Raw genomic sequence first — 12,840 nt, 5'->3', positions numbered from 1 at the left:
GACAGTCACTTTTTTTTTTTTTTACATATATGTCAACCCCTTCCCCCTCCCGTACATGGTGCCGTGAAAGTAAAATGATGAAAACATACCAGGTCCGAACCTTATCTATGTTAAAAGTTTGATCGAGATCGGTCGGGCGTTCAAGAGTTATTAAGTTTTATTCATTTTTATATATTTACCCTCCTTCCCACCCTCCTCTTAGTTCTACCATCAAAATGAAATAAACTTTCCAGGTACGAACTTCATCTATGTTGAAAATTTGATCGAGATTGGTTGTTTGGTTCAAGAGTTATTGTTTTATATATATATATATATATATATATATATATATATAATTCCCTCTCCTCCCAGCCCCGAAGTTCTACCGTCAAAGCGATTAGCTAAAAACACTTCCAGGTCAGAACTGCATCTACGTCAAAAATTTGATCGAGACCGGTCAGGTGGTTCAAGAGATTTCGAGTAACAAACATAGCCACTTTCAATTTGGATCTGAAGCTTTTTTGTTCACAGACACCGCTATTAATATATAGATTCTCAATTCGCAAGTTAACAGATCTTATGTGTTTTCTCATTGTATTTCGAGTTATTTATTTTTATACTTATTGAGAGTTGTTACACTATACACGCATTATTATAATTGTAAATTTTGTAATCAGTAACATTTTATGGGCGAACATAGGTAGTTTTCAGTTGCTCATAGAAGTGGAAACACGCCATTGTAATGTAAGGTCCTTTCTTTTTCTGAATTTTTTCTCTTGAAATTGTGGTATTATCAGAGGTTTAATATTTGGGCTTAGCCTTTCCTTTTTCTTTTTTCTTTTCTTTTTTCTTTCTTTGAAGAATTTCCTCTTTGTTTGTGTTTTTGTCTCTATTTTGTTTATTTAGACTTATTTATTGGAAACAGTTTCAAGACATAATCATCTTCGCCATTTTCATATGTAAGTGCAGAATCTAAAAAGCACGGAGTTATTTATTTATTTGAAAATTCAAATAATAAAGACATGTGTCATTTCTCTAATATCGGAGTACATTTCGAATCCTTAATTTCTCGTATGCTAATAAGACTTCTCGACTCAGCATCACCTGGCAAAGTAATACTAGATATTATTATTTACTTTGGAATAAACGTGATATGATTTTCGTTATTAATAATAGTAAAGCAGTAATAAGGTTACAAGAATAATTACCTAGACAATAGCATTTCATGAAGAAAAGTAATTGAAAGGACGGACTGCAGCACAAGTCTGGCGGTTGGCAATCTTGTGCGTTGCATTACGGCACAGGTCCTTCAAGTAAAGTTGATAAATTAAACTACTAATAATGGAATATATGCGTTTGAGTTCCATGTAAGGTCTATATCTCTTTTAAATTTTGGGGGTTTTGAGGCATTTTGTAGACTTAAGTTTTCCGTCCCACAATTATGCGGGATAGGATAAAGGAGACGGTGACGATAACAATGAAGGAAATGGTGGAATGGAAAAGTGGTAGGAAACGAGAGAACCTACGCTGATGGTGTTTGTCCACCACAAAGTTTACTTGGCGCGAGCTGGAATCGATTTTTTTTGTTATATTACCTAACATTTGATCAAAGAATATGTATTTGTCAAGCTCAAGGGAGGAGGCAATTACACCCTTTTGTCCTGCCCAAATGACGACAACGGGAACATTTGCTTGCAATTACTGACACGAAATGAATAACACTCATTTCTGTCAGTAGTTTTTAGAGCTCTGTGCCCGCATTACAGACTTTGGGAAGCACAAAACCTACTGCCACTTCCATTGAATTAACATTTCATTAACATTAACATTCCATTGAATTAACATTCCATTAACAACTTCCATTGAATTCACAAGGAGCATCTTCCTAGGTTGATGTCATATGCAGCCTTTGAAGAAGAGAAAGAATGCAAATAAGGGTGTTTATGAAGCTATTGGAACATTTTGTGACGTTTAGTTTTATTCAAGCTCTAGAAAGGCATTTCAGAACAAACGAATGAAAGAGACAGTTTTAGAGCGATAAACCTTGTAAACTGGTTCTTTTTTTTTTCCGTCTGAATGGAAAGAGTACATTACGTCACACACCGCTCTAGACAAGGAGAGGTGGAGGAGGGGGTGAGTTGGGTTGAATACTGGAAGTAACTAGTCGATGAGAAGTGTATTTTGGAATGCATAAGCACACGGCGCAAGAGTTTGTCCCTAAGTTTGACTTAAACGTTTTGTAACATTTTCTGTGATTCGAACTGTACGAAAAAAACCTTGCTTCATTATGAAGAAAATGAGGTAGAGAAATGGTGCGAGGAAAAATAGTCTTGATGTTCTACTCGATTTACCAATTTTCCCTGGATAATACATTTTCAGTAAGTTTTTATTCAATCAGCTTCAGCATAAAGACTATTTATTATAGGAACATGGATTGCCTAGTTTCTTTGGAATGAATCAACCTTTGGAATGATACCATTCGCATGTCGGTACCATGTACCGCAGAACAGAAAATTCCATAAAATGGGGAGTTTCTAGAAAAGTCCCGTTTTCAAATTTTGGGCCCCTCTGGGCACGCGCAGTGTGAACGCTTGTACCTCAAAATCTCCTGAAAGTTACTACGCAATGTATGTAATACCTGTGCAAAATTTTAGTTTTATATCTTGAAAACTGAGGGCGAGAAAAAATATTCACCTCAATAAGTAGTATGATACCTACAACAAATTTTAGATTCCCTATGAAATGAATTTTTTTCCCCGCATTTTCTAGAAAACTTCTCGTGAGGTTTCATTCTCATGTATATCACTTTGGTCAGCTCACGAGATTTATTGATTGATATATCTGATCTTTAGTGTAAATTTTAGTTGTTTTCGTCAATCGCTAATAATGAGGGATTTATTTCTTTAAATTTAAATGGATAATTCACGTAAAGTATTTTGTGGATCTATAATTTTTTTAAAGATGATTCTCAACCACTCAATAAGTACAACTAGAAAGTAAATTCGTATAGTCCACCAACGACCAATGTTTCATGTAGATACAGTAGTTGTTAGCGTTCCAGATTTAAGAATCAATATATATATATATATATATATATATATATATATATATATATATATATATATATATATATACATGCCTGTTGAAAGTCACATAATATAGTAACATTCTATATACTCAATTATCGAAGCAATTAAGTCTAATGTTTTTATGTTCTATAATTCAATCTTAAATATAAACTAAAACGTCTCAAACTCTTTTTGAATATTTTAATCATGTATAAGGTAATAAACTATGAAATCAATAAGTCTTATATCTTCTTGTAAAACAAGAGAAAGAAAAAATCTTAGTACGACAATTCATATGTTATTTTCTCTGTGAATTTGAAAGTTTTGGGTTTTATGTTTATTACAAATACACAGGGTTGGATTAACCCAACTAGAGGCCCGGGGCTATAATATACAACAGTATGTTGTATATTTTCCTCGTAACAACTATTATTTACTCGTAATTTTGGGTCATAATGTATTTGAAATATATATTAGGCAGATTCTGCTAATAGAAGAAGAGAAAGACAAATAAATAATATATTTATAATGTTAATATATAAAAAATGTTCAAATGTTTTTTATGTAATTTAATTTTGATGTCGTCATGACAACAGAGATTAAATAGAATTATTGAGTAGGTGAAGCAGACATCTTGAAAATTTGTATAGAAAGTGAGTTGTATACGCTTCTCGATTATAATTAAACAGTGTGTGCGAAAAAGGGTAATTTGTGGGTTTGTGGCTCAATATTAAAGTTTAAGAACCAGATAGCGTTATAACCTAATACATTTTTGTGAAAGTAAAATGGGAAAGTTAAGGGAATATGTTTCATATTTTTGGTCATATTTTATTTTATAATGATGATTGTATCTTCTTAATTCTTTCTAGATAGCCAGTTAAGATTTTGATCAGAGTGGAGGCCTCTGTCCATCTCGATGTCCAGCAGTATATCCCTCCTAAGCCCCCTTTAATCCGGCCATGCAACTACATAAAGTATTATTGCAGCAAAGGGTTGAGGGAGAGAACAAATTTATTTAAAATGGAATTTGTTCGTAAACAAGTGTACAAGTGTACAAAAAGTGTACAAATATGAAATGACCAACATAATTTCACATCAAGTGTATTCATATAATACCAAAACAATTGCAAATCAAGCCTGTTTCTCAAAAAAGCTAGACACTTCCAAAGAAGCACTACAGAGACGTTATTTGATGGAAATAAACTAGTCTTTTCATTTTGCTAACATTTTGAAAGATTGAATCTATAAACGAAGCAAGTGTTCCACTGCTCGTCTTATATTTTATCGAACAACAAGTGAAATGTACTATAAACATAGGTTTCGTATATGGAAAGGAAAAACCTTGAAGTTTCTGATTTATTTGTCTTGAGTATTGGTAGAACTTCGAGAAATCGCTACCGAGTAACGACACGATAATTAAAAAGGTGACATTATGATTAAATTTCTATCGTAATATGAATATCGTCCTTATTTGATAATTGGAACAACAAAAATTTGATAATAAGTTGACTTTACAATCCAGCGTAAAATACAGCCCATAAAGAAAATTTGCTACGTATATTTACTATTTAATTTAGTGACTATTCTTTGGCTCGCAATCCATAAACAATTCATGCGTTGAAGATATCAGGCTCTGGAAAATACGAAGATACTTAGGTATCTAAGAAGTAAACAAGGTGTTTAAAAACGGTCAGCAAAGCAATAATAATAATAGTGAAAAGTGTGCTGCCCAGTTAATGGATCATCTTATAGTATCGTTCTTTTTAAAAGCACATAAAATTTCTTCTTAAACCTGAGTTTAAACATTACTATTGCATAATTTTATTAACTAAGTAAATATTTGTTAAGTTAAGAATAAATACTTGCTGATCCGAACTTTCCTGTTGAGGAATTTTCTCTTTCAAATCAGTTTCAATACAGAGCTGGCAGGATAATTGAAAAAAGAAGTAAGTACAATTACTATAGACTGTTGGTTATTTGTTGTTTGGGAATGTATTTCTGAGGTTTCTAACTTGTACTGAACATATGACCACGCACAAAAAAGACATATATCTACAGTGTTGGTTTGCAGTGATGGCTTTAGAAGATTGCTCACCTCGAGTCAGCCTTTGAGATAATAACTGATTAATTGGAGTTTAGCACCCTTTTTCAATATCGAGGCTATTTGGAATATGGGCCTACAGTTTAAGTTGGATCCAAACTTCCATAATGCCTTCAAATGTCAATGCTCTTTGAAGGGGAATAGAATCTGGAACCCCATGCACAAAAGGCAAGAACACTAACCATTTAAAAAAAATCCTCGAAAACGGGACAATTATCTCCGTGGTCTTATAAGCAATCTTATTAACTTTTCTACTTAGTTCAATACGACACGGTCATTTGTCCTTATGACCTTCTAGGTAATCTTTTTAACTTCCCTACTTAATCCAATAGTACAGGAAAATTTCTCTCCGTGGTCTTCTAAGTAATATTCTTAACTTCTTTGCTTAATCCAATACTACAGGGACATTTGTCTCCATTGTCTTTCAAGTAATATTCTTAACTTCACTATTTAATCCAATATTACAGAGGCATTTGTCTCCATTTTCTTCTAAGTAATATTCTTCAATACTACAGGGACATTTGTCTTCATTAACTTCTAAGTAATATTCTTAACTTCTTTGCTTAATCCAATACTACAGGGACATTTGTCTCCATTGTCTTTCAAGTAATATTCTTAACTTCACTATTTAATCCAATATTACAGAGGCATTTGTCTCCATTTTCTTCTAAGTAATATTCTACAATACTACAGGGACATTTGTCTTCATTAACTTCTAAGTAATATTCTTAACTTCTTTACTTAATCCAATACGACAGGGACGTTTGTTTCCACGGTCTTCTAAGTAATCTTATTAACTTGTCTTATTAATCCAATATGATAGATACATTTGTCTCTATGGTCTTTGAAGTAATCATATTAACTTATCTACTTAATCGAATACGGCAGAAACATTCGTCTCCATGGCCTTATAAGTAATCTTATCAGGTTCTCTGATTAATCCAATATGACAGAAACATTTGCGTTCATGGTCTTTTAAGTAACCTTAACTACTTAACGCTTTAAACGATAGGAACAGAAACACAGAATCTCGGAGGACATATAAAATTCCATGCTATAGAGAGGAACTCGAAACCACGGTGGGTTTTGCCTCTTGATTGTGAGCCTAACACCTTCATACCGCTCAACTGCAACATACGGGCACCCAGTATCTCAGCGCAAAGTTCTTTATATATATAAAAGATCAACCGAATCGAGGAATATGACGATAATCCGAGTATATATGCCCACTTTAAGCTGCACAGATGAGGAAGTAGAAGAAACCTATGAGCAAATAGAAGAATTATTGATGAAAGTTGAAGACCAGAACAATTTAATCATCATGGGTGACTGAACGCAGTAGTCGACGAAGGCAAAGAAGAGAATTAACTGGGAATTTCGGCCTAGGAGAATGGAATGCGAGAGGTGCACAAACCCAGGGCTATGCGTCCCCCCCACCTGGAAAATATATTATGGCGTCCCCCCAGGTTCCTAAAAGATTACAATGGGCAAAGATAGGCAGAGGGAACGGCGTGACGTCATGCCACTACCTACCGTCCCCCCCTTTTCAGATCCACTTTTACCCCTTGAACACTCAAACGGAGTAGGAACAATTGTTTATTTACGGAGAATCCGCGACATCTTGCTCATAACATGTTGCTTACTGTAAACTATTTCCGATGGTGCTGCTAGATGCTGTGATGACCCAGATAACGCAACACACCTCACGGGAGATGAATTCTGATTGAATAGAACGGACACGCTGTACTTCTCGCATAGCAACGAGCTTCACACGCTGCGGCCGCTAACATCTTGTTCGGCCGCATTTCATTATTCTTTTGTTTTGTATTTGGCAACACTGGAGAATTGATAGTGCTTTATAAGTGTCAACGTGGCGTGTGTGACTGCATAGTGTGTAGTTGCTTATGCATAGCAATTACTGTATTTAGTTGTGTGTTTACAATATAATAAATAGTATATTGTACAACAAACTTTGTGTTCAAAATAATACAGTCCACGAACATAAAGTGGTCCTTACCGACCGGATTTTGTTCCAGTTGTGCATGTGCGTGGTTTGCGAACTTGTGGCGCAGTATCTTCATTTTGTAGTGCATTGTCAAAGTGGTGCAGAATTATAACAATGGAAGAACTCATAGGTAAGAAAACTGTCTTGAAACGTGAAGTGACAAGGTTAATACATAAAGTGAACGAGAATAAAGACAAGCCTAACTTCAGTATTAAGCTGTACATTGAACGTGCTACGCAATTACATGGCGATTGCACAGAGCTCATTACAAAGTTCATTTCTGTGGGTGGTGAAAGTGAGTTTGCAACATATGACGGAGAATTTAATGAAGTGCAAAATAAGTTGGACTCTATCTTAGAAATTTTGTACAATATGCAGTCACCTAATACTGAACAGGTAAATACATCTAATAAACAATGCACAGATGTGAAGTTGCCAGACTTAGAACTTCCTACATTTTGTGGTAGAGTGCAAGATTGGCTATCGTTTCGTGACTTATTTGTTGCTGCTGTTCATAATAACAATCGGTTAGGAAATGCTCAAAAGTTGCAGTATTTGAAGACAGCTGTATCAGGAGAACCTGCTGTATTGTTGCAGTCTATTTCCATATCTGATGATAACTATAAAGTAGCATGGGAGTTACTTAAATCAAGATATGAAGATGTGAGAGAGCTAGCAAATCATATTTTGAGCAAGTTGATTACTCAACCAGCTGTGAAGAATGAGTCATCAGGTGAGTTACGAAGATTGGTTGACAATAGTGTTCAGTGTGTGTGTGAACTTAAATCCTTGGGTCTTCCAGTGGAACACTGGGATGTGATTTTAATTTACCATGTGGGTGAGAAGCTAGATAAGAACACCAGAAAACAATGGGAGCTTTCATTGAAGAAAAACGAACAACCAACTTTCGACCAGCTGAAAGAGTTCATATTACAACGTGCCAAAGCGTTAGCTGCAGTGAGTGCAAGGTCACCGGCAGACACGTCTGCTTTAAAAACAAACAAAAAAAGCAACACGTTAGTGCATCATTCAAGTCCAATTGTGTCATGTATCATGTGTAAAAATAACCACAAGCTATATAAGTGTCAAAAGTTCATAAATATGTCAGTGAATGATAGGCATAGTTTTGTGAAAAAGAATTCGCTTTGTTTCAATTGTTTGACCTTAAATTGTTCCGTAAATAAGTGTAATGTGAAGCAGGGTTGCCACACTTGCAACAAAAAACATCATACTTTATTGCATTTTGAAAAGAAGGATAACGTAGATCAAGTAAATTGTTCTCATTCTATAAATCAAAAACTAATTCCTCAGGTGTTGTTGTCCACCGCTGTCATAAATATCAAAGATAATGCAAATAAGTTGATACAATTTCGTGCACTTATCGACTGTGGTAGTGAATTATCGTTTGTAACTGAACGCTGCGTCCAGAAATTACGCATAAACAAAGAGAAAATAAACATGAGCATATCAGGTGTTACTGGTTCTAACGTTGGAAATTCTCATGCAATAGTTGATTTGTGTTTTCAGTCATTGTACAGTAATAATAATATTCATACTAAAGCAATAGTAGTCCCAAGAATCACAAGTAACTTACCCAGAGTAACTATTCAAAATATAGGTAATTGGGAAATTGTGAGACAAGTAAACTTAGCTGATCCACAGTTTAATAAAAGCGGCCCTATTGATGTGTTGTTAGGTGCTGATATTTTCCCATTATTGTTGCTCAGTGGGAGACACGTAGGTACGAATGGAGCTCCGTCTGCCATTGAAACGGTGTTAGGTTGGGTATTGTGTGGTCAGATTAATTTAACGAATAACACATCAAGTGTTCAGTCATATTTTGTATCTGTTGATCTCAATAAAACATTGCAAAGATTCTGGGAAGTAGAGGAGTTGCCAACTGTACAACATTTATCCGTTGAAGAGCAAAAATGTGAGCAGTATTTTGCTGAAACTTACAAACGTGATGTTGATGGTAAATATATTGTAAAATTGCCTTTTAAAGAAAATGTTGAGCCTCTAGGTGTATCACGGGACACAGCAGTAAAGCGATTATGCCAGATGGAACGTAAGTTACAGAAAGATCCTGATTTATGTAAACAATATTGTGATTTCATGAAGGAGTACTTAGACTTAGGTCACATGGAAAAAATTCCTGATGTAGAACTTGATAAGCTTGTATCTGAATCTTATTATCTGCCGCATCATTGTGTCTTAAATGAAAGTAGTTCTACCACTAAATTGCGGGTTGTATTTGATGGTAGTGCTAAAACTAGCAGTGGAGTATCTCTCAATGACAACTTAATGGTAGGTCCAAAATTACAAGATGATATTATCCCATTAATATTAAGGTTCAGAACTCATCCAATTGCATTGTGTGCTGATATAGCAAAAATGTACAGACAAGTTAAGGTAGATCAAACTGATTCTGATTACCAGAGAATAGTGTGGAGAGAAACAGTTGACTAACCTATTAGTGATTTTAGATTGTTAACTGTTACTTATGGAACCAGTTCGGCTCCATATCTGGCTGTAAAGTGTTTGCAACAGTTAGCTGTAGATGAAGGTCATTGTTATCCCAGAGCTGCAGAATTAGTCATGAATGATTTCTTTGTTGATAATTTAGTTTCAGGTGCAGCTGATAGTAGTGAGGCAATGGTATTGTACTCAGAATTAACAGCATTATTACACAAAGGTGGTTTCGAATTAAGAAAATGGTCTACTAACGACATGAATGTGTTAAATAGTATACCTTCTCACTTAAGAGAAACTCAATCGTTAATTTGTTTTAATGAAAATGAGAATGTAAAAGCTTTAGGTATGCAGTGGAATCCATCAAGTGATTCATTTTCATTTTCTATTGTTGTTCCCACTTCTAAGTCAGTAATGACAAAACGAATGTTACTAGCTGATATTGCAAAATTGTATGATCCGCTTGGTTGGTTATCTCCAGTATCCATTGTTGCAAAATTGTTGCTACAATCATTATGGAAATTGAAAATTGAATGGGATGACGTACTTCCGAATGATATTGCTCGCTCGTGGGAAGTATATTGTCAAGAATTGCCATTGTTGAGACAGATTAAGATCAAAAGGTGTATTTCTTCTGAAAATATTGTGAAATATGATCTAATTGGGTTCTCAGATGCTAGTGAAAAGGCGTATGCTGCAGTAGCATATGTACGTTGTATAGATACATCTGGAAATGTGCAAGTATACCTAATTGCTGCAAAGACCAAAGTTGCCCCTATAAAGCAAATATCAATACCTAGGTTAGAATTGTGTGCTGCAGTATTGTTATGTAGATTAGTCAATACGGTCATTAAGGCAATGCTAATCAAGTTTGAACAGGTTGTCTGTTACACAGATTCTACTATTGTGTTAGCATGGCTTTCTTCATGTCCGAGTAAATGGAAAACATTTGTGGCTAACCGGGTATCTGAGATCCAACAATCAATTTTTATTAAATGGGCGCACACATCGAGCAAAGACAACCCAGCTGATTGTAGTTCTCGTGGTTTGAATCCGTCACAATTAGAGTCTTATTCACTATGGTGGAATGGGCCAAAGTGGTTGATGGAATCAGAGTTACCTATTGTAAATATTAATGGCAAAAATCTAGATTCTGTTCAATGTGAGCAAAAGACTTCAACTGTTAACATGCACATTAAGGTTGACTGTACAATAGTAGATAAATTTTCATCATTATCTAGGTTAGTTCGTGTTACTGCTTGGTGTAAAAGATTTATTAGGAATAGCAAAAGTAAACAGGAGTTAAGATGTAGTGGACCATTAACTACAAAGGAGTTGTCAAATGCATTAATGCATTGGATAAAACAAGCTCAAGAATCAGAATATCCACTTGAGATAAAATACTTACGTATGAAAAAAACCTTTGCCTTATAATAGCAAACTATTGTGTTTAAATCCATTTCTTGATGAAAATGATGTCATGAGAGTTGGAGGTCGCTTGCAAAATGCTAATGTAACATATGATTTCAAATATCCTATCTTACTTCCAAAACATGCTAGAATTACAGAACTTCTTGTAAAATCTGAACATATAAAGCATCTTCATGCAGGTTCACAGTTACTTTTATCTGTTTTGCAACAAAAGTTTTGGATTATTGGTGGTCGTGACTTTGTAAAGAAGATTGTAAAAAGTTGTGTAACATGTCAGAAACAGTCAGGTGTAACAGCCTCTCAATTAATGGGTCAACTTCCTGTTGGTAGAGTAACGCCAACTCGTCCATTTTTGCATTGCGGTTTAGATTATGCAGGTCCACTAATGTTAAAAAATATGAAAAGTCGAAATTCAAAATTGTTCAAAGGATATGTAGCACTCTTCATTTGTTTCAGTGTCAAAGCAATCCATTTAGAATTGGTAAGTGATGCTTCAACAGAGTCATTTATTGCAGCTTTGAAACGTTTTATAGCTAGAAAGGGAAAACCTACTGATATTTACAGTGATTGTGGTTCAAATTTCATAGGTGCAAACAGAGAATTAAAATCCTTACTGAAACTTGTAACGAATGGTGATTCAAAAGAGTCTGTATGTAATTACCTCAGTATGCAATCTATAAATTGGCATTTTAATCCACCATCCTCACCTCACTTTGGAGGCATATGGGAAGCTGGTGTAAAGTCTGTGAAGTACCACTTGAGACGTGTAGTTGGTAACACTATACTCACATTTGAAGAAATGTATACAGTTTTGTGTCAGATTGAAGCCTGTTTAAATTCTAGACCATTAACTGCTCTATCTTCTGATCCTAATGACTATTAGGTATTGACTCCTGGTCATTTTTTAATTCACGATGCATTAGTAGCAATACCTGAACCAAATTTGTGTGAATTAAAAATCAATCATTTGTCACGCTGGCAATTAACTCAAAGATTGGTCCAACATTTGTGGAACCGTTGGCAAACAGAATATTTGTCTCGGCTGCAACAAAGGCCAAAGTGGTGGTGTAAACATGCTAATATCAAGGTCAATGATTTAGTGTTAGTGAAGGAAGATAAGACATCTCCTCAACATTGGAATTTAGCAAGAGTAGTTGCTGTTCATCCTGGTGTAGATAATATTGTTAGAACTGTTACTATTAAAACTAGCAAAGGTATCTTCAAACGACCAATTGTAAAAATTTCTCCTCTTCCATTTAATGAAGAATAATATGTAGAATGTGTAGTGTAGAGTAATGTGTAGAATTATATGTAGTGTTGAAATGATATTTCAAGGTGGGCGGTATGTTCGGCCGCATTTCATTATTCTTTTGTTTTGTATTTGGCAACACTGGAGAATTGATAGTGCTTTATAAGTGTCAACGTGGCGTGTGTGACTGCATAGTGTGTAGTTGCTTATGCATAGCAATTACTGTATTTAGTTGTGTGTTTACAATATAATAAATAGTATATTGTACAACAAACTTTGTGTTCAAAATAATACAGTCCACGAACACATCTTGCAAGCAAAGAATGAGCAAGTGCAAATTTAAACATGGCCGAATTTTGCACATTTGAGAAACAGAAAATTAGTATACCTCTATATTTTTATGTATACTTAGAACATAGAGAGTGCTTGGAGCGTGTTTTCTGATGAAGTTAGAAACGTAGCATTCAATTGGTCTTATGGCTCTTTATGGAAATACGCTATTATTAATATATGAATATTGTGCGTACTTTTGCTT

The 12,840-nt window shown here is 34.7% G+C and overlaps 4 protein-coding genes across 4 annotated transcripts in view; 3 read left to right on the top strand and 1 right to left on the bottom strand.

The window, feature by feature from the left end:
• LOC145684646 (protein DVR-1-like) overlaps positions 1–12,840 on the bottom strand; it is a 317,851-nt gene that overhangs the window by 103,963 nt on the left and 201,048 nt on the right. The gene's annotated exons all lie outside the window — the stretch shown is intronic.
• Positions 7,268–9,622, top strand: LOC145685065 (uncharacterized). The gene has a single exon (XM_081757409.1). The coding sequence runs from the start codon at positions 7,268–7,270 to the stop codon at positions 9,620–9,622; it is 2,355 nt and encodes a 784-aa protein (XP_081613535.1).
• Positions 9,752–11,059, top strand: LOC145685064 (uncharacterized). The gene has a single exon (XM_081757407.1). The coding sequence runs from the start codon at positions 9,752–9,754 to the stop codon at positions 11,057–11,059; it is 1,308 nt and encodes a 435-aa protein (XP_081613533.1).
• On the top strand, positions 11,106–11,939 carry LOC145685063 (uncharacterized). The gene has a single exon (XM_081757406.1). The coding sequence runs from the start codon at positions 11,106–11,108 to the stop codon at positions 11,937–11,939; it is 834 nt and encodes a 277-aa protein (XP_081613532.1).

The sequence above is a fragment of the Thermobia domestica genome, chromosome 5 (genome assembly GCF_964235325.1).
Source record: "Thermobia domestica chromosome 5, izTheDome1.hap1.1, whole genome shotgun sequence".
NCBI classification, from domain to species: domain Eukaryota; kingdom Metazoa; phylum Arthropoda; class Insecta; order Zygentoma; family Lepismatidae; genus Thermobia; species Thermobia domestica.
The sequence above is the reverse complement of the archived record's forward strand: the minus strand, read 5'-3'. Positions and strand labels throughout refer to the sequence as shown.

What these genes read in the sequence shown, in the direction of transcription:
- LOC145685063 (XM_081757406.1), top strand. Translation starts at nt 11,106, where the DNA reads ATGAGAGTTGGAGGTCGCTTGCAAAATGCTAATGTAACATATGATTTC.
- LOC145685064 (XM_081757407.1), top strand. Translation starts at nt 9,752, where the DNA reads ATGAATGATTTCTTTGTTGATAATTTAGTTTCAGGTGCAGCTGATAGT.
- LOC145685065 (XM_081757409.1), top strand. Translation starts at nt 7,268, where the DNA reads ATGGAAGAACTCATAGGTAAGAAAACTGTCTTGAAACGTGAAGTGACA.